This window comes from Callospermophilus lateralis, chromosome 2 (genome assembly GCF_048772815.1).
Source record: "Callospermophilus lateralis isolate mCalLat2 chromosome 2, mCalLat2.hap1, whole genome shotgun sequence".
Taxonomy (NCBI): Eukaryota; Metazoa; Chordata; class Mammalia; order Rodentia; family Sciuridae; genus Callospermophilus; species Callospermophilus lateralis.
Window position 1 is genome coordinate 71,557,211 of NC_135306.1, and position 15,204 is coordinate 71,572,414.

Genomic DNA, 15,204 nt, shown 5'->3' on the forward strand with positions numbered 1-15,204 from the left:
AAAGGAAGAGGATGGAGGGAAGAAAGGAAAAAAGGAATGGGGAGAAAAGGAAATGAAAGAGAAATGATGGAAGGAAGAAGAGGAAGAAAAAGGGAGGGAAGAAGGGGGATAAGGAAGGAATAAAATAAATAATGAAAGATCCACGTCCTGTAATTGTAACTCTGTACCAAAGGGTCTTACATATTTCCAGAGAAAAATGCCCTAGCTACAAGAGATGGAGATTCTTCTCCAGTAAATGAGTAATGTAACTGTATTGATTGACAGATTGGAAGTCCTCAGCTTTCAAAAAGGCATAAGGAGTAAGCCTGGCTGAGTAGTCCTAGGGTAGTGGTTACCAGAGAACATAGCTAATAGCCATGAAATGATATTAATTCACTGGGAGCCAGAGGTACAATCAGATATCCTAGGAAGTTCAGATTTGCTTCAGAAATTTTGCAGAGAGACCAGTGCACATGGTTGCAGCATCTGGAAGCAGAGGTGTATCAAAACTATATACTCTTAGAAATCTTATCAAATATTATACCCCTCTATAATATGAAAAGAATGAAACATCTTTTTTTAAGCTTAAAGAAAAATAAATACTCATACTTCAAACTCATTGGTTTCTTCTAAAATGTCCATTTAGAGATTAAACTCTTTGTAAGTTTCTAAAAAAAATCTGCCACTATACTATGGGAAAAAGTAAAATGGCATCTACAAACTAAGTTCCAGATGTGGAAATATCATTCATGTGAGTTGTTATGGTTCAGTTATGTGATGTTCCTCAAAAGTTCATGTGTGAGACAATGCAAGAAAGTTTAGAGGTAAAATGCTTGAGTTATGAGAACCTTAGCCTAATCAATTCATTGATCCACTTGAATGGATTAATTGGGTGATAACTGTAGGCAGGTAGGGAGTGGATGGAGGAGGTAGATCACTGGGAATGGATCTTTGGGGTATATATTTTGTTCCAGGTAAGCAGCATTCTTTCTGGTTCCTGGTGGCCATGTACTGATCTTCCATGATGTTCTGCCTCACCTTGGTCCAGAGCAAAGGAGCTGCTATCTGTGGACTGAGACTTCTGAAACCATGAGCACCAAATAAACGTTTCCTCCTCTAAAATTGTTCTTGTGAGGTCTTTTGGTCATACCAGCGAAAAAGTTGACTAAAACATTAGGTCAATAGTATCTTAGTAAGTGGAGGCTGGAATTGACTCCATACAAACCTTCCTTCTCCTGTGATAATGCTGCCCCACTAGACATATTTCAAAACCAGAGGGATCAAGATAAATGTGGGTCATTGCAGGGGATTTACTGAATGAAACAGGACAAGGGGGCGTGAGGGGGTGGCTGAGGCTGTTCATTGTTTTTTCTTGGGTCTGGAAATGGTAATTGGAAAGATTGGAAAAGCTACAACTTGAGGAACCCTTAAAAGTGATCCTCAAGACAATTTTGGCTTTTGTAAAGTATCCCATCTCAACCTGAGACTTAAAATTCCTATTCTTGTTTCTTCTTTTATTCTCAGCTGTAAGAGGATGATTTTATTTATTTGTTTTATTTCCCCAGTAAGAATTGGACAGACTGCTTTACTTTTCAGTTTGGGGCAGGTGTGAGTTGATAAAACATTCTTGCCTGTTGTTTTTCAGTTTATTCCCCAACTGTTTTTTTTTTTTTTGTTGTTGTTGTTGTTGTTTTTTAAATATCGTGCCTATGCCCACTCCTCCTTGCCCCACTACTTAACTCCTGTCAGTGACTTCTCATCACATTTTAAATGAGATCCTCACTTCTTATATTGCCTTAGCAAGTCCTATACAATGTGGTTTGGCCTCCCTTCAATTCCATCTGTCATGGTTTTCCTTCATTCATTGTACTCTAGCCACACAGGCCTTAGTTTTGTTCCTTAATTGTCCCAAGCTCTTGCCTCTCTTGTTTTTGTTTTTGTCCAGCTCTCTGTGTTGTGGTCTCTTCCTCAGTTCTTTGCTCTGTTCTCTTTCTTAATATGTTTTCCTTCACAAAACAACCTGAAGCATCCCCTCTCAATACTTGCAGGACTCTCTGCAGGTCCTAGCTGACTATAAGTATTATATATATCTACATACACAGATAATCTTCATCTATGTGTGTATACACACATGTATAAAATAGTTGCTCCTTCCACACCTCACTAAAACGAAGTTCTCAGAGCAGCACCTGGTTTATGACCGTGTGCTTCACATTTCCAATAAGTCCTGAAAGGAAATACTTAGTAAAGATGTATGGAGTAAATTTCAGCTTACTGTTGCCAGTAGTGAGGAGCAATCATACAGAATAGTCTACATGATGACCACTCATAAGGGATGTGGGGAACTTTTTCTGAGAGGGGCATTGTTTGCCTGAAAAGAAGAGGAGTAAGCTACAAGGATTATAGAGGCTATAATTATATCAAATGACAGGCTAGGAAATGTCCTCACCAATTTTTATATATATTTTCTTATTTACCTGTATTAACTGAAGGAGTAAAATCAGCCCTGCAGGTACCAATAATAATTGCTAAGCAAAAGGTAGCTTTCCCTCTGCTGGACCCTGAAGGTGTACGCACAGTCTACACCATTACATCGTTCACACCTCCTCCAGTCTACACCACAGGAAGCACATCCATCATGATTATCATGCTCTCTTACTGGAGAAAGAAGAATGTTACAGCTTATAAATGTGAAAGGGCCAATGTGTTTCAGTTTGCAGATTTATTTTGGACAAGAAAGAGCATTTGCTTTATTTTGTTTTGACTCTCCATTCAACATTTTTATTTTCTTTGAAAATAGGTCAGTTTGGCTCATCAGTGGCCTCCTACTTCCTTTTCTTGAGATGGATGTATGGAGTAAATATGGTTCTTTTTATCCTGACGTTCAGCCTGATCATGTTGCCAGAGGTGAGATCTGACTTCCAGTTTACAAAACATACTAATGAAAGTCTCTTATTCAATAGTTCTCCTAGAGAAGCTTTTCTCTCTCTCTTTTTGTGAATAGAATGACCAACTGCTATGTTCATTTATTTTTCTTTTCCCCCTTCTTTTTCTTGAGATATTCACTTATACCCATAGGATTTGTAACAAGGTTAACCTTGAAAATGATGCCCCTGATAGATCCAGTCTATACCAAAGGCAGGAGTAAGGTTTCAAGGGTAGAGTCTTGCTTTATGATGTCTTGTAGTCATCAGGTTGATTGGCATCTTGGCAGGTCACACCCATCTCAGAGGAACTGTGCAGGTACAGTGGGTCACCCCTTCTCCAGTGCTGTGTGGGACCTGGCAGAGTTTAAATACGGCTCACAATGTCTCTGGGCAGTCAACCAGTGGAAATGTCCACTGGAAGTTACCAGACACCGGATTTTCCTATTCAATTAGGTTGCGATATACTTGACAGTCCACACATAGCCCAGGGATGGTTCGCTACAAAGATGAGTACATCTTTATGTAGCTTGTAATAGTGCAAAGCACTTTTACTTCCTTTACATACTGAGGCTCACAACAAATTTAGGAGGTAAACTATAGAAGAGTTTTTCATCCCTCTCTTAGAACACTTGAAACCAAGTTAAATAATGGTTAGATGACTTAGCTAATGTTCCAGAATTATTAATTTATATATATTTATCAATCTGTTCTAGAACTGGGACCCATGATTCTGTTTTTTGTCCCCAGATTGCATTTTAATTAACTAGTCTTATAATCCCTCTGATATTTCTGGAGCTTGTAATGCTGTCTGGCTCATAGAAGACAGTGGATGTAAATTAAAAGTCCCACTTAGTTTTTTTCCCAAGTGAAAACTCAGGCGATGCAATAGAATGTGTGTATTTTATCTATTTCAAAATAATCCTAGCTTTGCTTTTGCTCTTCTCTCTAAGGAACCTGAAATTCCTCCATTCCATTACTACCTACAATAGCACTACTTAGTGTCAGAGGCAGGTATAAATGGAATCTGATCAATCGCAGTTGCTCTTTTCCCAATACCATGCTGCTTTCATGTAGAGGAAATAAAAGTTTGTCACTAGATCATATGAACTCTATGAAATTGCCCAATACCCACTCTGTGACAGATGGATAAATATATGTCCAATGGCAAGTACCTTGAGAGCCAGGGAATATTGCATGCTTTTTCATAGGTTTGTGATAGATGCTGAGAAGCATCCTGTATTCTAGGCAACGATCAGCAACTTCTGCCTAAGAATGGAAGAGAATGAGCTTGCTGCATGTTAATTTTACAGAACCACTAGAGACCAGGGCTAGGCATCTCTGGGAAACATGACTATACTTTTTGTCTGCCTTTACCCAACAGCCTCATTCAGCATCTCTCTTGAGAATTGTTCCCTTTTGTCCCAAACTTCTGTGTCCCTGGTCAAACCTGATACCTTAATTGCCTGTGTTCTCTGTGCTTCTCAACTTTGGGGTGAAATGGTAGAGGAAGAAAGTACCTTCTATTCTGTTCAAACCAGAACACCCAAAGAGACCAAGGGCTTTAGGGAAAGATATGCTGCTTGTTCAGAGAGAATGAGGAGGGCCCAATTTCCTACCCTTACCCATCAAGTTCTGCACTCAGAGACTTCAAACCACATCCCTTCTCTGTCCCCAGCTCAAGGGGAGGAAAGATTCCCTTTCTCATAAGATGGAATTCCTGTTCATCAGGACACTTTTCTTGCCCTGTCCCTGATTGATTGCTCCCCAGGACTTTTCTCCACTAATGTGCTTGTCTCCTAGTTTAGTAGCACAGATTCAAGGCAGCAACCCTGAATCAGGCATGGTGCAGATACTATACGCAGGGTGCAAGTGTTCCTCCTGGTGGGTACCCTCAAATTACATCACTGATTATTTTGAGGCTTCATGAGGGAGAGATCCTTCCTCCACCCCTACTCCTAAGGGGCATTCTCATTTGGAGATGTGGGTAGTTTTGTTGAATGCTACAGTGTCCCCAAAGGCTTCTTCACTACTTTTCAGACCCCCTCTAAATTAGACCACTTTGGAGGTGGTGGAGGGGCTCCTCAGAATGCTGCCTGGGGCTGTGGTTGCCCACCCTGCTGCTGGTCTACTGAACTCGGACTGTAGGGTCCTTAGAGCTTCCTTTGATCTTAACTCTGGATTTAGTTCATTCCCAGAAAATGGGACCCCACATGGAGAACCACAGAGTCCCCATGAAAAAGTTTTTGGAGTGATTTTAAACAAAACCATTTGTGATCACATGTGTGGCTCAGATTCTGTTTCCAATTGTTAATTGCTTTTTTTTTTTTGTTTTGTTTTGTTTCTCCATGTAGTACCTCTGGGGTTTGCCATATGGAAGTTTACCTAGGAAAACAGTCCCAAGAGCTGAAGAGGCATCTGCAGCCAACTTTGGTGTGTTGTACGACTTCAATGTAAGTGTCTCCACACAACCATGGTGGAAGGGAAACAGATTTTTCCTTATATTATTTATTTATTTATTTTTAAACTCCAAGGCCTCTTTAACCAGGGCTGACAGGATGTTTTAAAAGAAATATCCATGTCTCCTGTATAAAAAAGAAAAAAAGTGGGGAAAGTATTTGTAAAATGTGAATAAGTTTGATAAATATGGTAATATGATTAAATGGGAATACAGGCTACAGAATGAAGGTGAGCTCAGAGTTCAAAGATTTGAAGCAAATATTCTTATCTATGGCTTTGGAAAAGAACAAAGGAAAAATTTGCAAATATGCCTATTGGAAAATCTTGTTGGATTCTTAGGGAATTAGTTTTTCCATTTAATATTAACCTCTTCACTTCCTAGACAAGCCTTCTATTCAATATTAGTCAAGAGTTAAGGCTAAACACGAAGTACTAAGAAATACCAAATTCTAAGTTTAAATGATACGAAGATGAGTATTGTTCTACTAAGTACAAATATGAACAAAACCCAATTACTATCACAGAGACTTATTCCTGACCATTGGAAATGGTTCTGGACTATGATTCAAGTCTATGACAATGATGCAAAAAATTCCAGACTTACTGACTGACTGACTTACTTACTTACTTATTTTCTTTCTTTATTTTTGGTAAGAAAATTATGACCAAATTAGATCTGTTTGGAAACATATGGGTGGAAAAGTTGCAGGGCAGATATTGGGCAATTCATACTTCAGGGAATATTTGTAGGATAACCAATGAGAATAAAATGTTTATGCAGACTACAGAATAAAGGAGGAGGGGAGAATGAGACTACTTTTTTTACAGTGTTAATATGTACATTTCACAGATGTTTTGATTTCTACTCATAACCCCCTAAAATGTGAGCTTCCTAAAGAGGGGAGTAGGCCTGCTATATCCTCTTTTAGCCCCTGATCTAATCCTCACTCAATGGAGCCTTAATGATTATGTGTCGACTGGAAACCTGAGGAGGGGAGGATTTGTAGAGCCTTGATATAAGAAATAAGAAAATCTGTTTGTTCATTAGTACCAGAACATGCAAACCCAAAGAAAGGTTCCCACCTTCTGAGGGAGCAGAGCAAGCTATTTGTTCCTTTATATCACAAAGGAGTGTCCCATTGTCTGGCTACCTTACACTCTGTATATCCATTCACCACTGATGGATATTTGCATTGCTCCCAGCTTTTTGGTAGATAAGTAGGAAGGAAATTACTAAGTGTATGTTTAAATTTTAAAATTTTATCAGTTTTCCAGATTGGCTGTGCCATTGATTATTTCCACAGCTGCATATGAGGATTGCAGTTTCTCTGTATCTTTGGCAGTTGGTATTGTTAGTCTTATTTATCATAGCCTATCCTGTTGGAATTTTAATGGTATCTCTTGTTGTTTTAATTTGCATTTTTTTAACTAGATATTGACAGATTTATAGATGTATTATTTATGGGATGCAAAGTGATATTATAATTTCTTAATACATTGTGGAGTGATTAAATCAAGTTAATTAGCCTATCCATCACTTGGAGTATCTGACAATTTTGGGATGAGAACATTTGAGATTTATTATCTTATTGATATTGAAATGTACTGTACTAGGTTATTAGCAATATTCACTACATATGCAATAAATCTAAAAAAAAAACCCTTAAACTTATTCCTTTTATTTAACTGAAGTTTTTGTACAATTTGATTATCATCTCCCTATTCCTGCCACCTCCTTGGCCTCTGATAAGGACCCCTCAGCTTCCAGCTTCCATGAGTTCAGTTGAGTGGTGAGAACAAGTGCTATCTTTCTGTTTGTCTTATTTCACTTAGTGGTGAACTGTGATTGTTCAGTAAGATCATTTACCTCACAACCCCCTTTATGATGAGTATTTTTATGTGGAACTGAGTTTGACAGTGTTCTCATATGTAAAGTGGGGAAGATACTAGTATCTACCTCAAAGGGCATTAAGTAAGATAATGCATGAAAAAGCATATAGCACAGGGCATATAGCACATATTAAATATTCCATTTTTAAAAGAGCCATAACTTGCCTTAAGGCAAACAGCTATTGGAAAACAGCTGAGCTGATTGTATCAGACAAAGCTAGATTTGTAGATAAGGAAAGGAAATAAAAGTTCTCTTCTATGATATTAACTAAATACACAATAAATAAATGCATTCTGATGCTAATTAGAAATCATGGAAGGATTCAGGAACAGGAAGTGATACCATTATCAAATAACTCATTGAATATGGTTATTCTTGCAGAGGTGTTATTACTGCTGTAAGGAATTTTATGTAATGCATGAATTTTATGAGTTTGTAATTTGAAGAGACTTTTCTGGTTTTTACAAAGATTCTACTCAAAATTTGGCAGGGAAAGAGCTTGATCCATGTTATGGATGTTCTATTTTTCCTTTTTTTTTTTTCAGAAGAAAATTTTGATTTATCCTGGAATAAATGAAGAGATCAGGGGTAACAAATACTTATATCAGACAAAAAGTTGGGTCTGAAGCTGAAAGAGTAGCTTCATAGCTGGAATATTATCCTGTTTATGTTACAATCTAGTTCTCATTCCAGTCTAGCAAACTAGTCCTTCCCATCCCTAATGTATCAAGAGACTGAGGTTTGATGGGACTTACATTTTCTCCTAAGTTTCATAGGCGGTAAATGATAGACCTGGGATTCTAACTACTCTGTCTGACTCTGAAGCCTAGAACAAAATCTCTCTACATATGCTTCCAGATGCTCCTGAGATGGCCATAATTTTATATTATGGATTCATAAAATAAGAAAATTTTAGAGATGGAAATGCCCTTAGAGATTTTCCATCCTATGATTTGCATTCTAAAACCAGGGAGACCTCTCAGAAACAATGTATTATATTCCATCAGTAATTTTCCTGTTATAATTTTCAATAGTATTCTCACTGACTGTTCCTGGAACACTCACTGTAATGCTTTCTCTCTTTCAAAGTGGGAAAATTAAAGTAGTTGAATCCCCTTTTCATCTTTTATAATAAATTTGGAATTTCAAAATCAGATTCTCAAATAGAATGAGAGGGTCAATATTTCTTCTTGCCCAATTTCCTTACTTGATCCTCCAAACAATGACCTCATAGAGGTGCCCACTCTATAAGATGAACCCAATATATCATCCATCATGGTACCATAGAGGAAGCCATCATCCCCAAATGCTTAAGTTTTCTGAAAATTCACAATTATAACTTTCAGAAAGCCCAGAGACACCCGGAAGAAAAGTCATATTTCAAGCCCAAGACAGAGATGAATGTGGTGCTAGAAAGTCTAATTGAGACATGAGTTGGTTTGTTCTAAGGTTAATGTACCAACTTAGCCAAGGCATTCTATATAAATGTAAGTGAAGAGAAAGAGAGGAAAAAAATAAGTTTGTGTTTACAGAACACTATAAAAATAGATGCAAGCATGACCTCTTGTGGTAGAGGAGAACCTACTGAATAGAAAGGGTCAGAAAAACTTGAGTGGAGGTAGGAAGGGTGTGAGAAACTAAACTTCATCTGGGAATCTTGGAATCTTTCCAGCCCCTATGAAATCCCAGATCTCTCTGTCACTTACAAGAATGTATAAAAACTCATCCAAATTCTTTTTAATTATTACTAGACAAGTACCATTTAGTACAGGCAAGGTCACCCAGTCTTACAGCTTATCAAAGTAATAATTTACAATTTGCAATGCACCTTATTTTGGATCCTTTTACTAGGTGCCTAGTAAGCAGTGTTACTGATCCAAGAGGTAAATGTATTTTATTAAAATAGGAAGAAATGAGAGATTATCTAACATAAATGCTATGAATCAAATTGGCTGAAATGGTATAATTTAAATTAACATAATCAGAATAAGTTTACATCAGGTATTAGTCAGTTTTCTGTCACATTAAGGAAACACCTAAAACAATAAAGTTATAAAGAGAAAAAGTTTATTTGGGCTCACAGTTTTGGAGGATCCAGTCCAAGATTGGCCAGATTTGTTGCGTTAGGCCTCTGGTGGGGGTACTGGATACAATGACAGGAATATGTTGTGGAAGAAACTACCTGCCTCATGGCTAGGAAGCTGAAGAGAAAGAAGAGACTGTAGTTCTACAATTTCCATCAAGGACATGCCCCAATAATCTAAGGACCAATCTCCCATTTAGGTGCCACCTACCAAAGGTCCCACAACCTTCCACGAGTACTACCCTGGGGACTAAGCCTTTAAAACATGGCCTCTGGGGTAGAGTCAAGGTCTAAACTATAGCAGTAAATAAGAACAGAATCTCTGTCGGCAAGATACTTGGGTGTATAGGATGGAGAAGGAATGATAAATGATAATCCTTGTTAGGAGAAAGAGGAGGAACAAGATGGAATATGGAAGGAGCTTAAGCTGGGAGCAGACAATGAGATCATATGAATAAAGATGTGAGTTGCTAATAAAGGCAAATGCATTCAGTTTTTCAGCTTGAGATCATGTTATAAATGGATAAATGGTGAGTTGACTTTGCCTTTCATTTTCTACCAGTCATTCATAGATGTGGGAAGTAGAGGAGACACTGGAATGTACAGGAGAGGAGAGCTAATACCCACTATTTTTTTAATTGGTGCATATTAATTGTACAAAATTGTAGGTTATGATGACCTATTATGTTTTAAGAAGGCACCTACATTAAATTTTATCTTCATAATAACTCTTCCAGATAGTGATTATTATTAAAATTTTTAAATTTGAGGGAATTGGGCTTCAAGAGGTTGTTAATTTACGAAAGACAGTGAAGATAATTAAAGGAAGCACTGAAATTATAACTGAAATCTGGATGACTTTCATGTCCAATTGTTTGTTTTATTTTAACATATCATCCTAAGCCTATTTCTTCTTTCATATTCCATCCTTGAAGTTTGTCCTCAAAGGACCTTGGTCAGATATAGTATGAATATTGATAAACAGGAGTTCAGTTTCTTATTTAACCAGTATCAATAGCTCTTTTAAATAATGATCTCCCAAAGTAAGTATCTGCAATATATCTCACCTCTGTTAAGTTCCTTCGTTTCTCATTGTACTAGTCACATTTAGGAGAGAGAGAGTTCTGTGATCTACATATAGAATAACATGTTTTATTGAAAAAGGATTTCAGTAGTTTAAATGCATCTTTATTTTCAGGTAGTCCTTTTAAATGGGTGAATCATCTCAGATTTCCTAAGAAGCCATATTACATGTTGGAGATATTTAGGAGAAACTGCCCTTGAAAGAGAAAGGGGCAAGGAAGAGGGGTAGGTGAGGCAAGCCCTGGGTGGCAACGCAGGTCCGACACCAGTGAAAAAGAGAGGGAAGGAAGGATTTTAAGAATAATCTCAGATTACAATAGTGCTCTGAAAATGGCTTGACCAGATTAATGGTGAATCTATAGCATGTCTACTGGAGGAGTTTTATATTGGTGAGCTATAACTCAGCTCTATCAACTTTCCCTGATGCTCAGTCATTGGCTGGTGACAGCATGCATTGTGTAAGGCTCCAGTGTGATGCACCTTAATGCGCTCTGGTGGATCAAAGGAATGGCACCTGGAGGCAGTCCTGGAAGGAGCTCTTAGAAGCACACCTCTATGGCTGATACAGGGATCTGTTGGCCCTGAAAATGTGACTTGACTCCTCCATTTTGGATCAGAGTTGTTAATATTATTCTCATTGCTGCTACTTGGTTTCAACACGTTTAAAATCCAGCCAGCATGATCTCTTTTCCACAGTCATTGCTTGTGCCTAGACCAGGGCTGTATCCACAGAGACTAAACTCCTAGATCATACCTAATCTCTTGGGGACATGACACCAAACCAGACTGCCAAGCTTTGTGGAGACACATACAGTCTGGTAAATTTCCAAGTCCACTGAAAGACCTGACTATTCCCTTAGGAACAGAGCTTGTAAGATAGGAATTGTTGAGGATCTTCTCATTTATATATATAGTGAGTGTTATGGTTTGAATATAAGGTGCCCCCCCAAGCTCCTGTATTAATGCAAGAAGTAAAATGATCACATTTTGAGAGTCATAACCTCATCAGTGGATTAATCCAATTGATGGATTATTAATTTGAATGAATTACTGAATAGTACCTACAGCAAATGGATAGTGGCAGAGGAAATAGGTCACTGGGCTGTGCCTATTTCCACTGTGTGGAATTATATATCTTGTCCTTGGCTTCTCATGGTCTCTCTGTTTCCTGGCTGCCATGAACTGAGTAGATTTTTCCACCATACAGTTGCTCCATAATATTCTGCCTGGCCCTCATTTCCAGAGTAATGAAGTTAACAGACCTGGGACTGAACCTCTGAATCTCTGTGCCCCAGATAAACTTTTTCTCCTCTAATTTGTTCTTGTCTGATATTTTGGTCACAGCAACCAAAAGTTGACTGACACAGTGAAATTCCTTTGAGGATTTCATTGAACAGAAATAGGGTACTGCCCAGGCAAATGGTGCTGGGGTTGGCAGTATCTAGGGGCTGTCCATCCATGCCTCTCATATTTGCTTCACTTCCTGAACAACCAGTTTGACTCTCTCTTCTTCATTAGTTTCCTTAAGTTTGATTAAGAGAAGATATCTTATACTCTCTTCTGGGTCTTAGATTCTTTTTCTTGCTTCAGATACTTCTTTTTTTTTTTCCCATGGAAAAACCCTCTTGTTTATTTGATTAAACAAAAATAAAATAAGCTGCATAGGAACAATTTTAAAGTCCAAAGAGACACCAACTTTGTTTTAAGGCTGTAGTAGCTGATACAGCATCTCCTTGCTACCTTCTTCAGCCTTCTCTGTGGACCAAAGCGATACATTGAGAAGCCTGTGAGCTAATACAGGAGTTTTTGAACACTTTTCCATTGGTTCTTCATCTGCTCATTGCCTGTCATGCCTGTGGCCTGCAACATTAACATTTAAAGATTTAAAAGTAAAAGCCAAAGGCGGGAAGGGGGGGGGAAACAACCAAAGAAAAACCCACTTTTGCCTACTAAAGGTTTGGGGGAAAATCTTGATTTCCCCACCCATTCACCGAAATGAGGGGGTCGGCATTCCCAAGGCCAAGACCACTTAAAAAGTGGCAAAAGGCAGTTGGCACCCCACAAGGGCCGACAGTCTGCTTTGTGCAGCCAGAGAAGTTATTGTGGTGGTGCGTATTTCTCCTATCAGTTTGCCTGAAACAAATAATAAAAATTAGAAGTCAGTATGACTGACACCGGGCATAAGATCTGTGTTAGAATCTCCCAATCCTGCATTTACTTTTCCTTTAAAAAAAAAAACAAAAAACAAAAACTCAACTGAGTCACATATTCTATTAAAAAAAAAAAAAAGAAAGAAAATTAAAGCATTTTGCTGACCAGGCATGAGATCTAATGAACAATATTAAACAAGATTTATTATTAAAAAAAATACTAACAACCCTCCCACCCAACTGACTATACCTATCATGCTAGTTTAAAACATCCCTTTACCCACCCACCCTCATCTGCATTGACTTTAGGGGAAAAGGTGGGGGGACAAAAAGATATCTTACCACCCTAAACACAAGAAAACCCCCTAAATGTGAAAAACTCTTCCTCTGAAGACAACTACACAAACTGCTAGAAACATAAAGAACTATTACAGAGCTGGTTATTTAAAGAAAGTAAACACTTTGCTACACACGCCAACATTCAGCCAGTGTGCTCTGAGATAGCCTTAAGAAAAAAATGAACTCGTAAGTTAATACAATCATTAAAAGGAGGTCTAAGACCGTGTGGATACACAAAACTTTTAGAACCATTGCTGGTTAAATGATGATGGAGAACATCCCACCAGGCTGGCTTGTTAACCCGTAAGATCAGTTTTTTTTTTTTTTTTTTTTAATAGACATTATTGAGGTATTTCTTCACCGTGACATTTACAAACCCAACTCTCATTATTACAGTGGTGTCAGGACCCTCTCTTCCCACTGAACCAAAAATCAAACAGGGAAGAGGAGGGGCAGAAGGTCAATACAGTATATCCTGATAATGTGCTTCTTAAAGCTTCAGATACTTAATACTTCAGATACCTAATACTCCAGAACTTCTTTATGACACAGCAGTAACTTGTGAAAAGACAGATCCTTCAGTCTACTTTTAGCTTTCTTGGGATCCTAAACTTGGGGAGCTGATTTCTTAGTATTGATCAATTATTTCTTTGCTTCAGAATAAATTCTGATTTTCATGCCCCAGATTACAACAGTAATAGCTGCACCTGGACAAATCAAGATAAGCTTTTTTAAAAAAGATATTCGGGGTGCCTTTTGTGCTGATGCTATACTAAAATATGGAGACAGCCTTCTTTCTTTGGATGCAAATGTTTGGTGAACATTTATTGAGCACATGCTAGGTTTGAGGCATTTAGCACAGGTGAACAAAGTCCAACAAAGTTTATGCTCCCTCAGGAGCATAAACTCCAGTGGAATACTCAAATAATCACAAAAGGAAATCTGGATTCCAACTGTACCAAGTGCTATGAATGAAAGAAATACAGCATCAGGAGAACTATAACAGGAGCTTGACATGGTTTAGGGCCTAATGGAAGGGGAAGAATACTTGAAAAATTTATTCTCTGAGAAAATAATATTTGAATGGGGTTCTGAAGAGTCAGAATGAGGTTCTAATCTGAAAGAAAAGAAAACTATTCTAGGCAGTAGACAGCAAGTACAAGGGCTCTGTGGCAAAGAAGGTTACCTTATTAAAGGAACCAAATGAAGGCCAGTGATACTAGATGTGATGGAAAGGTAGGAATAGATAGTATTGGAGAGATAAGAGGGCATCAAAAGTTATGGACTCCTCTAAAAGCTAGACCATGAATTCTTTTTTCTTAGAGTAACTGAAAATAATTTAAGCAGACACTGGATGGGGAGTGACATTATCAGACTTGGATTTTGAAAAGATCAACAGATTGACAAGATTGAAGAAGGGCAAGAAGAATGTAAAGAGACCAAGGAGGAGTCTATTAATATGTACAGATGAAAGGCTGAGATTTTTGGAAGTGCTAAGTTCAGCTGGCAGGGATTTACTGATAACTAAATACTGGCTGACAACCTAATAAAGGCTGAGTCATTTAGTAAGATTAGCATCTCATAGCCTATTAAATTATATTCTGTAATTCAAATGCATAGCACCAAAGCATATATCTAATACAGTTGCTCTGACAAATAGATTGCTTAGATTTACAAATATTTGAAAGCAATTTAGTAAAAACTCTATTTTGTGTTGTAGCATCATGCTTTCAGTAGCCATCTTTTGTTTGTAATTTGTGCTTGAAATTCATTATATTTACTTAGAAATATCTGAAATAAAATTTGTACTCTTAATATAGAATTAAAAATTTCTGAACTCAATTTTCCCCAAGTAGCCTCAATGTTTTCTCTACCTTTTAAATATTTTATTTGTTCAAAGACTCATTTTTAAGTAGATAATAGTTAGTTCCCAGTACAGGCTGTATCCCAATGAGCACACACCTTTCATTTCCTGTGTTAATGCACAAAACTCCTCTCTTCATGATTTTAAACAACCAAAGCAGATTTTCAAGTTCAGAAGTCAGTCAACCAACAGAACCCCTTAATATGATGCTTTCTATCTCCATTTTGTGAAACAAAAGAATATTGTGTGTGTGTGTGTGTGTGTGTGTGTGTGTGTGTGTGTTGTGGTTGTTGTTGGAGATTAAATCCAGGGCTTTGTGCTTGCTAGGTGAGTGCTCTACCACTGATCGACACCCCTTGCTTTAGATCATTTTTTCCATGTGGAAATAAATTGCACACAGTATCTTGTTTTATAGCTTTGAGATTGCTTCA

General features: G+C 37.7%; 1 protein-coding gene across 1 annotated transcript in view; it reads left to right on the forward strand.

Moving 5' to 3' along the window:
- The window catches only part of Tmc1 (transmembrane channel like 1), a 161,402-nt gene that overhangs the window by 94,697 nt on the left and 51,501 nt on the right, over nt 1–15,204 (forward strand). The window contains exons 8-9 of the mRNA XM_076841505.2: nt 2,780–2,886; nt 5,258–5,356. Coding sequence (XP_076697620.1) covers nt 2,780–2,886; nt 5,258–5,356 — 206 coding nt within the window. The remainder of the gene's footprint in view (nt 1–2,779; nt 2,887–5,257; nt 5,357–15,204) is intronic.